The sequence below is a fragment of the Athalia rosae genome, chromosome 1 (genome assembly GCF_917208135.1).
Source record: "Athalia rosae chromosome 1, iyAthRosa1.1, whole genome shotgun sequence".
Lineage (NCBI taxonomy): Eukaryota > Metazoa > Arthropoda > Insecta > Hymenoptera > Athaliidae > Athalia > Athalia rosae.
In genome coordinates, this window is record NC_064026.1 from 9383042 (window position 1) to 9402754 (window position 19713).

At 38.9% G+C, this 19713-nt stretch overlaps 1 protein-coding gene and 1 long non-coding RNA gene across 11 annotated transcripts in view; one reads left to right on the forward strand and one right to left on the reverse strand.

Moving 5' to 3' along the window:
* The window catches only part of LOC105685073 (ammonium transporter Rh type B), a 74318-nt gene that overhangs the window by 52848 nt on the left and 1757 nt on the right, over positions 1–19713 (forward strand). The window contains exons 1-6 of one of the 10 annotated variants that reach the window (XM_012398894.3): positions 12594–12933; positions 14181–14308; positions 14422–14596; positions 18540–18729; positions 19063–19213; positions 19320–19467. In XM_012398894.3, coding sequence (XP_012254317.1) covers positions 14300–14308; positions 14422–14596; positions 18540–18729; positions 19063–19213; positions 19320–19467 — 673 coding nt within the window. In that variant the 5' untranslated portion in view covers positions 12594–12933; positions 14181–14299. Of the gene's footprint in view, positions 1–6686; positions 6879–6979; positions 7108–7493; positions 12023–12593; positions 12934–13014; positions 13895–14180; positions 14309–14421; positions 14597–17880; positions 18150–18539; positions 18730–19062; positions 19214–19319; positions 19468–19713 lie in introns of those variants that run through there. The other 9 variants (XM_012398899.3, XM_020851844.2, XM_012398895.3 and 6 more) reach the window with 9 other exon arrangements.
* LOC125502238 lies at positions 3071–11157 on the reverse strand. The gene is made up of 2 exons (XR_007280103.1): positions 11019–11157; positions 3071–5664 (listed from the first exon to the last, which is right to left on the reverse strand). It is a non-coding gene; the product is annotated as an uncharacterized LOC125502238 (long non-coding RNA).

A 19713-nucleotide genomic window follows, 5' to 3' on the forward strand; every position in this document is an offset into this window, starting at 1 on the left:
TTATTGTCCGTAAACTTTGTTCGTGTGACGTAGGTACGTACGTGCGAACCAGTTACACGTTCGATCGCACAACACGCGCATCTGTACACACGTTACACGGGACGAAATTTTTTACAATATTCGAACATCCTCCGAATAATAGAAATTAATTAAAACGGTAAGCTGGCAGCTCGCGTTCGCGTAGTATACGTGGGCAAAGCTGTATCGCTGTGCAAAAATATTACCTTTGTTACGATTCGGTCAAACTAGCGTCGGTGGGCGTGTAGCGAATGAACGAATATAAAAAAAAAATAAATAAATAAAGAAGAGATTATTCTCGCTGGCGAAATTCCGGTTGAATCGAGACGAAGCAAATTGAACGGTAATCAATTGATACAAGCTATAGATATACGTAACTTTGTTCGACCGTTCGATTTATTTACCTGATAAATTAGCAAAATTACCGCGTACGAGAGTATCACAGTTCACGATTTCCGAACGGATCCGTTTCCCGGTATTTTCATTCGATTCCATAAATCGGCCGTAGGGAATTTTATTCGCCATAGAATACCGGGTTGTTCATTAGTCTCGAGTTTCGCGTTCACAATTACTTTTGCAGATCACATACGAAGTGATAATATTTGCGGAAAAGTATCCCGGAGTCGGTGGGCAAAGCCATCCGGTTGTACTAATATCTTACGTACGTATACCTATATGCGCGAAATTTCTACGGGCAAGACGACGACAAAAGAGGACTTGTTCGCCGGTATATCGTTTATGAAAGCCGCGCGGAACGTGAGATCGTGAAACGAAGATGAATAATATCCACGAGTGTGTTATACTGCATACGGTGAAGAAAGTCCAAGTTTTTTTTTCAATCAAACAGCTGCGCAGTTCGGACTTGATATTACGCGCTATCTCATAATTGTGCAAAAACTACAGCGGCTTCTACATTATTCAAGAAGAAAGAAAGGAAAAGCTGCCCCCTCGCCAAGCCCTTTGCTCGCTCGTATATGTATGTATAAGTCGATCGTTGCTCGACCTGACGTTTCGAAAGATTCTTTGAGAAACGAACGTAACTCGATAAAACGGACCAGCCCTGGCTGCTCCCCGGTGCAACTTTCCCGGTGTGAGATACGTCAGTTCTATCCGGCCCACCGAGATACGTCAGTTTCATTAGCACCCGTCGATTTTTGTTCCGGCGGGTCCGACGTCGGGCGTAAATCGACGTCGCGTTCCGTTTCGTTCCGTTTCGTTTCGCCTCGGAATACGTCACGGTGCCAAAAAAAAGGACGCGGCCATTTCGCGACATACGAGCAGATGATAATAAACGGGTCGGCGACTGACTAAAACAGACGAAGAAGAAGAAGAAAAAAAAATGCGACGCGTACCCCGAAGGGTTGAAGAAAATCAGTTGCGCCCCGCAAAGTGTACGAGGTGTATACGCCTGTGGGTACATAGGTACATATATTCGCGAAATAGAAATCACGTATGTAGGTGAAGTTGATTGAGACATTGGGAACAAAGGTCGGTCCCGGAATTAAATTGGCGGCGAAGGGTCGAAAACATCGGGGTGAAGTCTTAAGTCAGCCGAAACCCTAAAATCGTACGAGATACCGCCGCTGCGCTATCCATCCTCCATCGGGGATCCGGCGGTTCTTGTATAAACAAAAGTCAACCGACGAGGGTTTCACCCCCTAGGTACATGGAATAGCGATGGGTATGAACCGGCGAATTATACCAGCCCCACCAAAAGATCCCGAATCCGATTCGTTCGAAATCCTGACCAAGGAGAGCGAGGAAATTCGGAAAACCCAGAGAAGCGCATAATCGCGAAAATGAGATTATCCGAAGCTCGAGTCTCGGCGGTTGAAAATCAAACGGGGAAAAAGGATGTCCAACGGACACGCGTTTGTTCGTTTTGTCGGTTCCTTCGATACGTCACTATGTTATACATGAAACGGCTAGCTTCCGTAGGTATTATGCACCGACGCGATGCACGGTAGGCGGATAGGTGTATATCTATACCGTACCACCGTAGACAAATAAAACACGCTAGAACACCGGGAGGGCTGATAAAAAAGGGGAAGTTTGGGCGCTACGCTGCAGCGTTATTGCAGCAAAGGTTCCTACCGACTGTACGTGGAGTAAAAAGGGGTGGACGAGGGGGGAATATGGGGGGGGCGAAGGTAACTGGGTTTGGCTTTTAGTGCCCGACTTCGGGGTGAATACCATATCAGATGAGTGACATTAGATGTCGGAGACGTGCGGGTCCTTGAGAGTGAGGAATATACGTATACATTGGTACATGAATACTTGCAGAGATGCGCGGGAGGTAAGGTATACGGAAGGATCTAGCGGGGGTGGGAAGAGAATAGGAGAGGAACCGGGGGGAAAATAAGATAGGATTTGCAGAAATGAAATTTAAAGGCACGGGGCGAGTCGAGAGGGGAGGGGCAGATGATCCCGTTGAGTGAAAATATTTATCACTCGAGTTCTCCTGGCCTAAGCAACTGAGTTAGTTTTTTTTTTTTTTTTTTTTTTTTTTTTCGGCGAGAAACCTGCGCAGGGGTTGGTGTACCCAAAGGCACGCAGGGAGTGCGAAATTGCCACTTTGGATGAATTTCATTTGTCGAAATATAGTCGGTTTAAGCAATTGCTAATATTTTCTTGATTCCATTTCCATCGTAAATTTTGCACCGTACTCACTTTCGTACTCATAATATGAATATATACGGGCTACGTCCTACATCGTATTGTTATAGATATACAGATTGTATCCATCCGTGCGGAGGGAATTCGCTTATTGACCAAAAGAAAATAACGATAATAACAACACCGCCAAATGATGAAATGAAATATTGCAGGGCTTCTATCATCCGCGCCACCGGCTCTGCATTTCATTTAATCATCCCGCAACACAACGTATCGCAGTTACACCATGTCCATTATATGTAAATGGACGTATGAAAAAGCGAGAAAAACAGTATTTACATAGAAATATTGTACGAGCATTATTACGAAGCATACGTTGCGATCAACGTACACGTATTATAGGTATGTAATATAATTGCACATGCAGGAACTCCCATTTAGATTCAAGCTCGTTTCTTCTTTATTCCACGGTTTTCTTTCTGCGATGCTGCCGTCACCCCCGTTGACAAAATCTTCGTTTCGGTTTTTGAAATGAGAAGGCGTGGTGGCGCGGATCGGACTCTAAATTTTGTCCACGGGTAGACGATAGGTAGATGACAGGAAGGAGTATACATATGGTTTCAAATGATTTGATCAAAGTGCATTGGATATGACCAAAATGACGTTTGCATTTTCATCGATGATAAAACAGGAAGGGGTGTACCCGGCAGAGCAGCAGACTACCACGCCTCCATCCTAAAATTTCATCCCCTAAATGATTAAAACCTAATATCCAAGGGACACGCCCACCGTGAATCCTGGCGCCCGAACTGCACAGGCACCCGCAGGAGACGTCCCCTCGGGATACGGGGATTCACCATCACCTCACCCGTCTATCCACTGAAATGGGTGAAAGTGAAAAGAGAGGAGAGAGGAGCGGGGCGGAGAGGAGAGGATAGGAGAGGAGAGGAGCTCCGAACCAGACGGTTGGGCACGCAGTTTTCACGGTTCCTGGTTCCAATTTCATCCCGGTTTCGCGTGTTGGGGGAGCCAGTCAGCCACGTTCTGATTTTTTTCCCGATTCCACACGTATATGTGGCACCCGGACAACTCCCGCTTCCTGCAGACCTTGCACGTGGATAATTAATTGACGGCATTAGTGTAATTAATTTCAGGGAAAAGATCACCGACCACCCACGGTACGTGTACCGTGTAGAAGTTTTCTACCCGGCAAAAGCCACCGGCGCGTTAGCTTCACTTCTCCACAATGGCGAATCAATCTGTTATACATTAATTGCAAAACTTACGTACCCGTCCCTGCGCCGCGGTTCAGTTGAAATCTGCTGCCACCGATCAGATCATCGATTCCAGTGAATTTGGTACGATTTCGGTACAAGTGACACACTCCCCTGTAGTCACCTCACTTCATCGCCATCACCTGGATTTCAATTTCACTTCTGTACTCCGGGTCAATTGAATTCTTTCCCCTTTGTTTCGACAGCCAGTTCAGTTATAAAGCTTACCATAAGGGTGGGAATATACAAAGCATGAAAATTTCACCGCTGATGTGAACTCCTCCTCCTCATATCCCAGTCGTTATAAAATGCTTTCGCTCTATACGGCAAAATGGCAATATACATACGCGATACGAAATTCAAGGGATGGAAAAAAAACGAAGGAAAATACTGTGGGGAAAACATGAAAAACAAAGAATAAGTAATAAAAAAAAAAAAAAAAAAAGAATATTATGTGCAGAGAAGCCAGACACGTCTTGGCTTTCAACGGTCCCTGGAAATTACCTCTCAGATAAATTATGAAACGTTTTTGTTTCTTCCCGCTAGCTCCTGCATATACATGTATATACCATACATAAAATACGTAGATACGCTACGCGCATCTATATTTGTATAACTCGGCATATGCTATCCATGCGTATGAACATACACACATCGAATCTACGAGCAGTATGTGCGATATAAGTATATGTATATCATAGGTAGGTACGTTTACATATACTTTATATGTAAAAACAGTACATACATATATGTAACGTATATACAAACACATATGTACACGTATATTTTACGTAAGCCGGAGTCGAGACGCTCCCGTGCACCACGCGGTGTGTTATTATTTCAAAGTACATTTTAGCCCTCCCACTAGGGGAAAAGGTATTAACCATTTCATATTCTTTCATGAGGTATATAGTACGGTGTGTGGAGTACGGTATACCTATGTAGTGCTCGAAGAAGCGATGAGAGAGCTTGCAGAGGAGAGTATAAGTGAGTTCAAAGTGAATTACTATAAATAAAAAGGCCCTTGGGCGGGGATATTGTTTTCCTTTTAGATTCAAAAATACACAAGGTGGTGCGAGACGTTGGCTTGATTTTTCGCCTGCGGTACAGCATCTACACGTAGTCACATACCGTTATCGATGATTTTTCCGGTCGGAATGCATTTGACACGTGCAGCTTACGTTCAAACGTGTATATATGTGTAATAGGGGGGTCGCGCGAGGTCCTTCTCGATCCCCGCCATCACTTATTTTCCAGCCTCGTGATCCTGCGGCCGAAAAATGCAGAAACCAAATTTTCAACGAATCCCCACGGGGTCGGAAAACTTTCGACATACTAATCGTACCTCGGTAGTTTTCAAAGTCCCTCCTCTTTCCACACCGAAGTATACCATGTGTATGTCTATATTTACGTTATGTACCTGATACGTACATACACGCTTGTATTTGTGTATACGAATATCGCGAATATATATGTATATAGTACACAGCGACGACCGCGGGATTTAACTAAAATGCAGGAAGGCATCGAGTATTTTGACCCCGCGGGCCATTTCTGGCATTCCTGCGGGAGTCCTATGTGCGGATGGTGTATATATAGGTATACGCAGTAACTCCATACCCACCATATCTACTCCCTTTTATAAATTTCTAAACACCCACGGGAATCCCGTCCCGTGGACAGGACGGCCTGCAGTAGGTATAGCCATAACACTCCCGGTCCCCTTTGCCTCTGCTGCGCTATATTACGAATTCTCCTGCAACAAACACCGACAAATTTATTATTAAACAATTAATTAAAGACTCCGCGTCAAAGGACGCTCGAATTTTATCGTTACTCTTCTCTCCTTCCCCCCCCTGCCCCTGATCCATTATTTATAACCACGTCCGATTCTCGGCAATCTTTTTTTGCATTTTTTTTCACCCCCCGTCAAACGTGAAAACAAATTTGTCTTCTTATCATCGATCAAGCTTTATCTTCCGTTAACTTTCATCGATAACAAATATACAATATACAAAATGAAATAAATCCAAAAGTAAAAGATTCGGAAAATAAAAAGAGATGAAAAGAAAACTGCTATCGTAACGCGCGCGGCGAATATAAAATAACTATGGGAACAAATCTCATGTATGCATGATAACGAAATGAAAAGAAAAAAATTAAATGAAATAAAGTCGAAAGAAATAAGAAAACCATTTCCGCATCGGGACTACATCCGAACTTACTATTATCGTTACTCACAGCGAATACCTAATATAGTGTGCATGTATATAAGGTTGAAAAACTTTAGCAATCGTTGTAAATCTAAACGAGACCCTCGCGTATAAGATTCCCTTCGACTGACTGAAAAAAGAAATAAGATAAAAGAAAAAAAAAAAAAAGGAATAGAAACGAAATCAAACAAATAACGGCAGGAAACTATCGAAAATAAATGTTACATATAGAGATCGCGAAAACGAACGCCCGTGCAGCAGCTTCAGCTGGGGTACGGGCATCACGTATAGTGTACAAAGGTCGGAGGACAAATTGACACGAGACGCGTCGTCGTGAGTATAGGTCGTAAAGATAAGACAGTGAATCGATTGTCTCGTATAATATATCTATATACGTTACAAAGTCTCCTTCTCACCCCTGTGCTGCAACCAACACATTTTTCCACCCTTGCGGAAATTCTACGGGGCAGAGAAAAAAAACAAAAAAAAAATGTTCCAACTCAAATTATAAAATAAATCGTAATTTAGTTTTTTATTTTGTTTTTGTTTGTTTGTTTGTACGCAGGTAACAAACTGAACTGCGATTGCAGACTCGCTTGGATATGGGGATTGAGAAATGAAACTAACAACACGAGGCTCAGAGAATCGTTGGAGGAATTGACCTGTTTTCTGGAAATTACTAACTCTACTCTGGAGACGACCGACAGTGCGGAAAGGGAAAGCCAAGCCCTGGCTTTGGAAGGCAGCGAGAATCTAGGTTGGTGCACCGTCCGGATCGACGACGAATTCGAAAAAAAAAAAGGGATGATCGACCTCACAGCGAATAATTTTCCCCCCTTTTTCATTTTCGTATTTCAGAGGATTACGTGGCGGATAGAAATGGCGACGATTTAACAGGTGACGAATACGCGCAGGATGATGAATATTATCAGGAGTACGACGAAAACTTGGGAGACACGCAATCGGGTGCCAATTCTCAATCAATGGTGAGTGCAAGTTTTTCATTTTGAATCCGTCGACTGCGATCGCGTTTTTCGCTTAATTATTTTTTTACCTCATCTTCACCTGTGATCCGAAACTAACGAACACTGGTCCGGTACAAAAAGCGCGATCTCGATTCATCTCGTATACGTATACATGTGACAAAAGTTTAATGAAATTCCAAATAGTTTACGAGGTACATGTGCAGTATAGCCTGCATACAATGATCCGGTACCTCGCTGTCCCTGTATATCTATGAGCAGTTAAACTTTATGGGTTGAATATAATAGGGTGCGAAGTTCAAGTGGATTTAGAAAAAAGGAATTGAAGGGATCTCCAAGGGTAGCGGATGGTATAATCCATAGTATTTTCTTACTTTCTTATTTTACAGATGGAAGTTGTGCAGGAGGGAAAGACTGGTTACGTAAGGCATCTATTTCAACTGAAACTTGAAGAATTGCCTTGTCCGGACCGACAGGATTTAATGGCGTCTGAAGAGCCTCTGAGTCGCCAGGAAGCGACACTAGTCGGTTCTTCGGGTTCTATATTTTCCGATTCGTCGGCAGAAATTAAATATCTCAATTTCTACACCCTACTCATCGTTACCATCACGAATCTTGCGTTATTATTCACGTAGAATTACCGCGGGCGATGTATAATAATTTAATTTTAGTTAACAATCCCTCTAAAAAAAAAACACAAAATAAAAAACATCTCAACGCAAAGCGTGCACACTGCTGCATCTGCAATGATATGTGTACTCGTCGCAACAAACAAATCCGATAAAATTCCGTCATATTTTTGCATATTTGATTTGGCAGACATGTGAAAAAGAATAAATAAATAAATAAAAAATTCACCCGATACCGTTCGGAGGGAATTTTTTTGAATAATTTACCGGGATACATACCCCTGTGGGCGTTTAATTAGAGGGTACGCTCGAAATCCTCCATCAATTTTTCTACACATATGAGGGCAAAAGATAAATAGGTGTATACCATATTGTATATACCTATTAGAAAAAGAGAGGAAACAGAGAAAAAAAAACCGAAGAAAGCTAAAATTGACGGACGTTGCAAGTATGTGAAGAAACATGAGACTGTAAATGATTGGACACTGGCTCGTACAAGATTAGTGGTATGACCTATTATCAAAATGTATCATTGATTTTTTCAAATTTCATCAAATTATCAATTAAACACCCTCGATGTCGAATTCAGAATATATGAGTACGATCAAGAGTTTCGGTATTTCAGGTACGATAATTATGTTGAAATATGAATATCTTTATAAACGAGGGGTTCGCATACATACGTTATAACTTATTTTATCAAATAATAATATTAAATAAAGAGATTAAAAAAAACTTCAAACCGCGCATCGCTCTTCAGATCCATACACAAATACACATATTTAACGATAATACGTATAACAAGAATAATAATAATAATAATAATAATCATGATTATTACACTATATCGCCGTGTTATGACGGCGATTCGTTACTTAATAGAATCATGAATAAAAAAAATAAATAAATGAATAAATGAAATTAGAAAAAGTTGATAAAAATATAATGAAACGTTTGACAAAAAGCAAAAGAAAAAAAAAAACAAACTAAACGAACAAATAACTTCTCTAACGTAGCTGCTGTTTTAAAAATATTATAGTTAACGTATAAATCGAAAGAGAGAAAAAGAAAAAAACACATTTCGATTCAGACCTATCTACGTGTATAATTCAAGAGAGGTGGATGAGTAGTATTTAAAGAATAAGACGGATTTACCATTGTATTATAATACCAAAAATATTACGCTCTGCTACACGAAGTAAGCATTTTTGCTTTTACTGCCGTAATTTTAGTCTCGCTATATCTATATAGGTATTATTTATACGTAAAGGAGAACAATTCTTAAATATACATTATAATGTAACGATACCGAATCAATCATCCGATCGTTGAATTGAACAGAGCTAAACATACAAAGCGCGGATTCATCGGGAGATCCGACGTGAAAAAAAATGATAGAAGAAGAAAAAAAAAAATCACTATTACATTAATTAGCAGAAAATAAAATACGATACCTATAAAAAGTATACCATTTATTAAAATGTTTATATTTTTTCATCGACATCACCCCAATCATCATTATCTTCACTATATGTGTAGGTATATATATATATATATAGTATAACAAAAACATATTTATACAATTATAGTATAATAGGTATAGTGTATAAAATTTACAACGAGATGAAAAATATTCTCGTTGTAATAATCACAGCGTGGCTACATAATCAAGAGAAAAGGGAAATAAATAAAATGAAAACACCTGAAATTAAATACTGACTCGATACCTTTCAATCGTATTGAACAATCGCGTGGTAAAAGAGAGCAAAAAAAAATTGGACTGAAAGAAGAAAAAACTAAATTCAATTAAAGTGTGAAAGAAAAATCGCGCCCCAATTTTCACGCCCTCTACATATTGTTATATCAGGTGTAGGTATGTTCGAAATTCACTCTACGCCACCCACATGTAGGTATAGACTCGTGTATTCAATCTTCGTTTCTCTGGACGAACATTTTTTTTTTATCCTATTCTTCTATTCTCCTTTCTCTCTTCTTCTAATCATGATTAATCACTACACAGTATCCAATCGTTCGCAGGCAGATTCATTAGAATTTCGATATAATACCGTGGAAAATCTGAAGGGAGTATGAAAGTGTAAGACGAGGGCTTGTCAGAGGGGGAGGGGTTCCGAACAAACGGTGTAATGGATGTAATATGTTTAAAATGATTATATGACATAGGAATAAATGATAAAAACGACTATTAGCGTATAAGCAATGCTTTTTGTGTGTGGTTGCAATCTATATTAATAATATAAAAGAAAAAGAAAGGAAAATGGAGAAAGAGTTTCCTTTTTTTTTATCGATCAAGTCCAAAGTATAGAAAAAGAATAATTAAAGTGCTTCATCGGGTTACATCAAATCAATCGACATGGTAGATTCATTTTATAAACGTCCTTTTCATCGGTATTTCATCACATTCGTAGATTTTTTTTTTTTTTCTCTTATTGCAATTACGACGTTTGGTGGCTGATGTGAAAATTAATATTCTGTAATAGCACCTATATTTTATTATATTTTGCTAAAAAAAAATTTTACGAAACGTGTATAACAAAATAGGTATATATATATATATATGTAATGTATGATTTGAAAAATAATTTTAAGTAAATATCATCTATGGATATACATGGAAATGATAATACTTATATGTAAACCGAAGTTGTAATATGTATTATATGTTCTTTTATAAGGATTAGCAATAATAATGATATTATTAAATAAAATTAATAATAATGATACGGATGATAACGATAGTAATTATAATATAAAATTAATAAACAAAATTAAACGAAAAAAAACCACAACGACAACGCTCTGTTCTTCCGCTCTGAAAAGTTTTTTTATTCAACTTTTTTCTTTATTTTTTCAAAGTTTCCCCGCAGCCACAAGGCACTTTGCAAAGTGGCGACATAAGTAACGCTTACTTTACTCCCTCGAGAACACCACGTGCACGTACACACGTATGTGTACGTATATTTACATGAAGTACAGTAATACGGATTGCGCGATTCTTGGTTCCGGGGATGGAGCAGCGTTGAGGCAACTTTGAAAAATTGAAGAAATAAAGATAGCGATGCCGGAAGTATGAACTACGACGCAAAAATGGGTCGAGAAAAATGAAGTGCACGCGACTCACGTACACTCGAACCGCAACTTTTATCCAAATTTTGAAATTTTTATGAAATTTGGCCGGACTAGGAAAGCGGGAGAAAAGTGTAAAGCAAACTTTTCCCACCGTACACGCTGCCGCGGTAGTATCGGTAATTTGAAACGCATACAGACCTGTATTATTTGCGCACCCCAACCGCTCGCTGTTGCTCCAACAATAGTTTATATGGTTTAATCAAGTTTCCGAAGTCTGAAGTACCCGTGAGGAACGAGGAGCAATCAATTTCGCACCTCGACGACGTACCGAGCTGTACGAACGAGCTGTAGGATGTAAACCTCGTCGAAGCACAACGCGAAATGACTAAATATTGGACACTGTTTCTCGGCATAAGTGACGATATGTAAGCTTCGGCGTCACCGGGGGAGGGGCCGCTGATCGCGAACTCGAAGATCATAATTAACCGTTTACTCGATTTCCGACGTAAACTGACGCCGACTTTGCAGCTTCGTTTGTTGGATATTCATTAAATTTTTTTCTGCTCTTTTATTCTGAAATCCTGCTGCGAATGGTTACTCGTTCGCAATTAACTGGCAATTATATTATCCGAAGATATTTCGCGCGAAACAAAACGACGCAATAAAAGCGAATGACGGTAAGCTCTTGTTATTCCGATCAGAGCTATTGCAGCCAGCCGATACATAGATATACGATCAATTTTTGACAATAATTTACGAAACGTTTACGTCACAATACATTTATTGTACATACGTCGCGTGTGTCAAAAATGAATATCGCGAGCTCACAACTAAACGTCGCGTATATGCGTGACGTACGTACGAACTTGTTCACAAGGAGGTATAATGGGTTTACTCCGCATTTGAAACCTCGTTAAATAACTTTGATCGTGCACATCGGGTTTGTTTTCTTTTTCTATTTGTACCTAATTTAGTGGAGAACACATCTGCCGTCTCGACGTTGTAAATAGATGGAATCACATTCAGACCTCCTACAACCAGCGACAGATGAAGAAGACCTCTCCGACATATCTTACATTATAGTTGTAATTTAATTTTTTATCTGATTTCATTTATTTTTTCATTTTTTTCCACTCATTTTTCTACCGACTTTGTTTCACACGAGGCATACGTATACCCCGAGAGGGTACAGGCGCGGCAGCGTAAGTTGTCTAATATTTTTATCATTTATTTTTAAAAAATTTTTACTCGCACTATGAACTTCATATCCTGGTACGGTTTTTAGTTACATAAGATATACGGGGTACGTACTGTATTATATACATCTGTCATGTACGAAAGCTCAGGGTTCTCACTTTAAAGGTCAACAATCTTGTGCCTAGTTGCATTGCATTGCGTGAAACCGAAATGAAGAGAAAAAAAAAAAATGGAAAAAAATGTAGAGATAGATATAAGCGGCATATTATCAGCCGAATGCTAATAGACACAATAAATCCTCATTGCTTCCATAGTCGTCGAGCTTTCAATTAAATTTCTTAATTACTACGAACGCTACGTTGGCTATCAAGTCTAAAGTTTCCGTAAAAATATTTTGCTTTATTTATAAACTCTTCTATATATTTTATATACATATATTTTTTCATGCTTTGTACAACAAATGTAACTGCAGTTAGCCATGATGTACATCACACGTTCGTTACATAATACATCCAATTGTGTTTAATAATCCGTAGTAACGAACGGGTTTATATAAATTAGAAAAATATCTAACGATTCCTCTCAGTTTTCGTTCGTTTTTAGGAGAGCGCAGGTTCGCGTAAAATTTCATCCCGCGTCGTATCGTCGCCCGGTATCCGAACAAGGGGATGAATTTATAGCGCGATATACCTTGACACGAGGCAAAAGTTCGACTCGCGCAAAGTTCTGACGAAAGTATATAAATAAATAAATGATAAGAGATCGGATTTTTTTTTATTTTTTTTGTTCCCGAAGAGCACGAGCGCACGAGCAAAAAGTAAATCCGTAAGAAATTTCATTCGAATCGCATATGCAATTCGTTAGTTCGTTATATACGGCGGTGTAAAGTTTAAAATTCAAAGTTGAAACCATAAAGGTAAATCTTTTCTCGTTCAGTCGTCGTTCAGTAGTCGTTTTATATGACGTTCTTACCGCTCGGTTTTCCACCGGCAATTTGGACCCAGGCCAATTGTAATTTCTGATCCTTTATTCGCGATTATTACTCCGAAAAGGAAACGCCTGAATTATCCGGCAGCTCCTCGGTGAAAACGTATAGAAGTTTTACACGCGTTGAAACTAGTTTACCTCGTACTTGTGCACGGGAAACTTTCATCGTTTAAAGCGAAAAGGATAACCGAATGATAAAAAGACGGAAAGAAATTGATGGCCTGAATTTCTACCCCCGTACGATTTTAATATCGCGTTAAAACGGCCGCGTATCAGAATTGAAATCGATGTTAATTATATTCGCGTGGTAATTACGACCGACAGAAAAGAACCGAGCAGACGATCAATCGTCGTAAATATCCGCCGCGATTTTCTACGAGAAAAAAAACTTCGCATGTATATCGTCCCGCAGGATTTCTTCGATGCTTCACGTTCGTTAAAATACGCCCGTGTTTGTCCGTTGTACGGTCGTAGACGATCGTATAGGAAAGAATCGATTACATTCTGATCTAAAATTAAAGGCTTCGGAATCAATTTAACCCTGATATCGATTTGCTACTTACGATGACCAGACCTTTGAGGACAATAAAATGAATCGTACAGATCTCGCATGACCAGTGTCCGACGAGCGACCATATAGATACTCGAAACAGCCGCGCGTCATACTCCGTCAGTTTTTTTTGCGATATACACGCGAAATAATTCGGTCGAGAAGCTTCTGGGTCAGTTTTTAGAGTCGCTTGGTAAAGGAATTCGGAAAAAAAGGAAACAGAAAAAGGCAGTTAACCCAAACCGACGTTAATTCGTCAAGTTAATTATCTCAAATTGGAATGACGGCTGGTTTCAATTCACGGCTGTACACGTATACGAGAAAATACATCTATATTCCGGTACAACATCTCTCTTTATAATTCCCCTGCTATTCCGTAGCAGTGGGAGAGTTTAAGCTCAGTTGATGAATATGAAATTAAATGCACGCAACGTAGGCGATCATTGATCAACGTACATCCGGTAGGGAGGTTTGGAAACGAGACTCTAGTCAGTATAAATCGCGAGGTCCTGTTACGAATGTGATTCTTTGCGAGAGCATTCCATGTATTAGAAACCGAAGAACAAATTAATCTGAAAGAAAAATCGAAAAAAGTATTCACACACATTACCCCATATATATTTCAGAAAGTACGAGCAAAAACTCGCCACCCTTAACGAATCGTACGTTCGTATAATCAATGATAAAATTAGTGGTGAATTAAAATTAAGAAAATTCAAATTAACAAAGGAGTAAATTTTTCGCCATGGGGAAGGTAAGACTGTCCGCATTACGTGTTAATGGGTTTGGATAGCGATAATTGCGTTGGATTCTATAAATTTTTGCGCCACGGCGTTTAGAGATTTAATTTTCTTACGTGTGCTGCAGGGAATGTACGGACCATGCAAAACTACCGCGGAAGTGCTTACCTTATTTACCCTACAAATAATCATCTTCGTGCTAATGGGAACGCTTATGACTTATGGTCCGCAAGCCAACGCTAAAATGAGCAGGGAGTACATAGTCCAACTTCCGAATGCAGGAGATATACAAGTTTATCCAAGTACGTATCCTTATCTATGACCATGATACATATTTATACAGTCAATATTTAAGGGTACAAGTGAAAAGTATGCTAGCTGAACGATTTGTGAAACTTGTACGCATAAAACTAACAAAAGTCAAAACAATCGTACGCGATTGGAGAACAGCTTTGCAAATTTGGCAAGGGCAATGCCACGAGCAGCTGCTTCGATTTTCTAACAAGGTTGTTCTTCCTCTGTTCTAACGTGTTTTGTTATTAGTTTTATGAATTCAGGACCTTACTAACAGAAACGTAAACGGTGTGTACAATTATATGCAGTCGAAACTTAATAGCACTTTCAAATTAACTCTTGCACACCTGATACTGACAATGGTTTTAATATAATCTAATATCCGGAGCAGGAATTCGAGATTTCGCTTTTCTTGTACGGTTAGATATATTCGTGCGGAATAACAAGCTGTCTCCTAACACCTTGTTTGCTGTGACAACAAAGAATAATTATACTTCATCAAAATCGTGGTTTATATCGTCGTCGTTATGTCGAATTAACGATTCGTAACGTTTTCGAGTTGCACGTTGGCTCTTGTACGCAATAAATGATTCGAAGAATTGCAGTACCAGCGATGTAAATCGCAAGACGTGTAGAGAAATAATTTCTTTCGATCGGTAACTCCGTTGGGAGATCTTCTGTTCGAAATACCATGGTTGAAGGATGGTGGTTTCGAGGCGATCAGTCAGCCCGCGAATTGTAAATTCACAATTTTCTCGTATTATCCGCGCGCCTTTTGCACCGCACGTCGAGTAGCGGTGCAAAATTAATGACCCAATACACGCGACTCGAGCGAATTACAATTTACTGCCGAGAATGGAATAAAGAGAGAACAGAAATTGGGATATCGTAGGGGAAAATAGGGAGAGGGGGAAGTTGTCTACCGGCAGCAGCTTACAATTAGCATTCGACGCATATCAAAATTCACTATTATATAATTAATGTATCTCATATTTCCCAAGGGGCGACTCAAGACACGAAGATGGCAATTATTTAATTCTCGAATACAATCTTTAACGCTGAAACACTTTTCTTTTACGATAACAAAACTCCGCACGAGTCTCGTGAAATTATATTACTTTTTATACGAAAAAATAATTTGCCGAAATTAAGAGATCCTTCAAAGTGAATTTCCTCTACTACGAGGGACGACGTAAAGCTTGTTTTTTAATATATATCTTATTCAATTCTGTTATCCTTATGGAAGATTATATTATATTCCGCGTTATATATAAACGAGAAGTTAAAAAAAATATATAAGTAGAAAAAAATAACTTGTGCGCGGAATTGCCTACGTAATGCATAAAACAAAAGTATGTAAAGTTGACCTTTCGAGTCACCTCACTTCTGAAATAGAATCGGCTTCCATCTGTTATTCAAAATTATATACCTATACCTCTTAAGAACTTCGGGGATGTTTTAAAATCATTCAAAAAAACCTCCATCCACATAATTCACTCGCGTATGGAGACAAGTCAACATTTTGGTCATCCGCAACATAGGTTTATCTGATCCAGATGAATGTAGATCATGGAAAAATCCATGCCTGCTACGAATCCATACGTAACGAACGATCACCCCATCAAGGTAGCAAAAAATTCGCGTTCTCGGAGAATTCGTAAAATAATGAGACACGCATATGAATCTGGAGTCTAAGAAAACCCCCGATGTTATTATGCGATATTAAACAAGGAAATTTTTTTTCGGTCGTCACTCCCCCGAGGCGTCGCAGGCTACCTAACCACCTAATTGGCAATTCTCTGCCCGCCAATTTGTACCGGGTCGAATAAAAAATTTAAATAGAAATTTAATGAGGAACTTTCGGATCAAATTTTTTGTAATGCCTTCGGGGCGATAATTTTTCAGCAATACGTACAACTGGCGACCGATTTTCCCGTCTATACCTGACATACTAATAACGTCGGTGCTTTTCGTATCCGGTACAACGTTGTAATATTACTCGAACGAATCCGATTTTTTTTATCCCGAGAAATTTGAATACCAAAGAGAACAGATATTCATCCGGATCGAGTATCTCAGATACATTTATTCAAGTAGTTTGACGATTCTACATCGGAAACTGAGCATCGGTATCCACCTTTTTATCCCGCAGAAATCTCGAAACTCACTTCAGTTGAATATTGGCTCTGGCCAAGGTGTGTTGCAACGTTATTACCGAGTGACAAAAAAGTTTGGTACTTATATTTCATTTGATTCATTTTTTTCTTCTTCGCGCACTGGTATCCGTCAATTTGACCGGAGCTCTTAAAAAAGTTTCGTGATAAATTCTCATTCGTATTATCTAATTTAGGTCGTCGAGCGTGCATCGTATGATATCGATTCAAATATTTCATAACATCAAATATCTTACACTCGCTAAAAAGAACAGACAAAAACATAAATAAATCATAACAAATTCAACGTTACATTTACGTAAGCGACTCGCACGTCAGCGGGACATTCAAAATTCAAATTGTAAAGTTCAAACGAACTGCGTTACACAAAAAGATATGAAATCTCGTTACAACCGAGCAGGTATATACGATTGAAACGCATATGATTCGAATTTATTTCCGAACAGAGTCCGTACGTAAATGAACCGGCGCGGATGTGGTTTTATTTTGTGCAATTTTTCGTCAGAAAACAGAAAAAGGGAAAACAATAGCTCCACGGTATGAAATAAAATAAAACAATTATAAAATCGTGATGTAAAAAAAAAAAAAATTCATACTCTTGTATCACCCATTTGTTAGAATAAAAAAAATTATGAGACGATTTTTTTTTAACTTATGACATTGAAAATAACGGTCAACACCCTCAAATATAGGTATATGAATTTTGACGAAGAGCTCGGCCGGTTAACGAGAACGTACATCTATTTTAAGACAATGCTCAAATGACAAGTTTACGACACTTATTCACACGTCATTTCGTAAAAACTATTGTAGCTGAATTCTACTTCTGCTTGAAAGTGATAACCTTAACTTCAGCCTCTATGGTTAACAGATAATTATTGTCCCCATAGTATTTCCAATTATACGATTGAAGAGAAAATACATACGATATATTCATTTGTATGGATACATATAAAATAAATTTATCTGAAACTGCGATATCTCATAATAATTTGTATAGAATGTTATAATACCGGGGAAAAAATTAAATCTTACGGATATATTTGTGGACTTGAAGAGAACAGAAAAAAAAAAGTAACAATTGTAAGTAATATTGTTTGTGAAATTAGTTGGCATGCAAAAGATAAAATCATCGGGATGGATAGCATGAAAAAATTACGAAATTTAAGAGAGCAAAAAAAGCACAAAATCGGGATGACAATCGAGTCTAAGATGATGCGGTTCGCTCACGGGATCACCTTGATCTTCGTCGAAGGTTTTATTATCGCTGGATTTTTGGCAATTTATGAATACGGGCCGGAAGCTAACGGTAGTCTCGTGGAAAACAGTTCTCGTCCAGAATTAAATGGGAATCAACAGGGCGACGCGCCCACCGGAATCTACGTGCGTAAGTAATTCAAAATAAGAGCGACTTTCAAATTACATGTGTATAATTGACAATTGATGTTTATAACAGCGGCCTGCTAGGTACTTCAATATTACGCGCGATTGCCTCATGGCGTTCCATATTCAAGTCGGCTGATATCGAATTAACGCAACGGACGATAGATTTTTCCACGATTCTGATTTTAATGTTCGACAAAGAATGAAAAAAACAATCCAATCAAATAATTGGAACAGAGAAATGAAACAAAGACAGACAAAAACTATGTGTAATAATCCTGCAGCGATGACGAAGTCGAAGAATTTTGTGTAATTACCAATAAGCGACCCTCTTAACCGCATGTGTCGCGCACCAATTAAACCCTCTTCTTGTTTCCGTTTATAAAATATCTAGTGTATCAAGATGTTCACGTGATGATATGGGTCGGATTCGGATTCCTGATGACCTTCTTGCGAAAATATGGACAAAGCGCGGTTGGATTAACGTTTCTGGTAGCCGCAATATTGGTTCAAGTTGCGATACTGTGTCAGGGAGTACTGTACTTGACGGAAAATTCCGGAAAAGCACCGTTGTCTTTACTGAGGTGAGCATATCACATCGTATCGCGAATTATGATACATGATTATATATAGGTATACTATACATGGGCATGTAGACTGTTTATGTAATATCTACGTGGACATTGACAACCGCATAGGTTTAACTTGGAAAACTTTATGATTAAGTTTACGTTAGCTCCACATCACCAAACAGCGCGTTGAATTTCTTCGAAGGCAATAATTCTCGGACGTAGAATGTTTATTCATATTAATATCGTCCTTACTTTGCACAAATATGTATTATACTTACGTATAAGTGTGTATTTTTATTCCCATTTTCAACGGGGGATATCTTGAGAAATATCTTTTTGTCACAGTCTACTCAGTGCCGATGTTGCCGTTGCGGCACCCTTAATTTCCATGGGAGCCCTTTTGGGCAAAACTACTTACATGCAACTGATATGTATGGGGATAATAGAACTGATCGTTTACACCATCAATAAGCACATAGGCGAAAAATACTTTGTGGTAAGATCAAAGTCAAATTTCGATAGAACTGTACAATTTTACCTATGCTATCACATTCATACAACGAAAGATGTAAAATTCTATCAGCTAATTTTTATCGCTGTAGGCAGTCGATGCCGGGGACAGTATGTACGTTCATGTTTTTGGAGCTTACTTTGGCCTTGCCGTAAGTTTTGTTTTTGGATTAAGAAACAAACCAAAGAATCATCATTTAGAAGGCGCAAATTACCAGTCGGATATTTTTGCGATGATAGGTAAGGATTTTCAATCACTCGCATTTGGCTTTTGCAGATAACATAAGGATACCATCGTCGAAGAACGTGAATATAATTTCGATGTCTTTGATCTTGTAATTTGGAATAAAATCACGGGATATGGGCTATTATAATCAGCCGGTGCTGCGGGTGCTGCCGAGTGGTATGATTCGGTTGACAAAGAAAAATAAATATTCCCGGGCCCTTTGATTTCGAACTTTCGAATTTTCGAATTATACCGTCAAA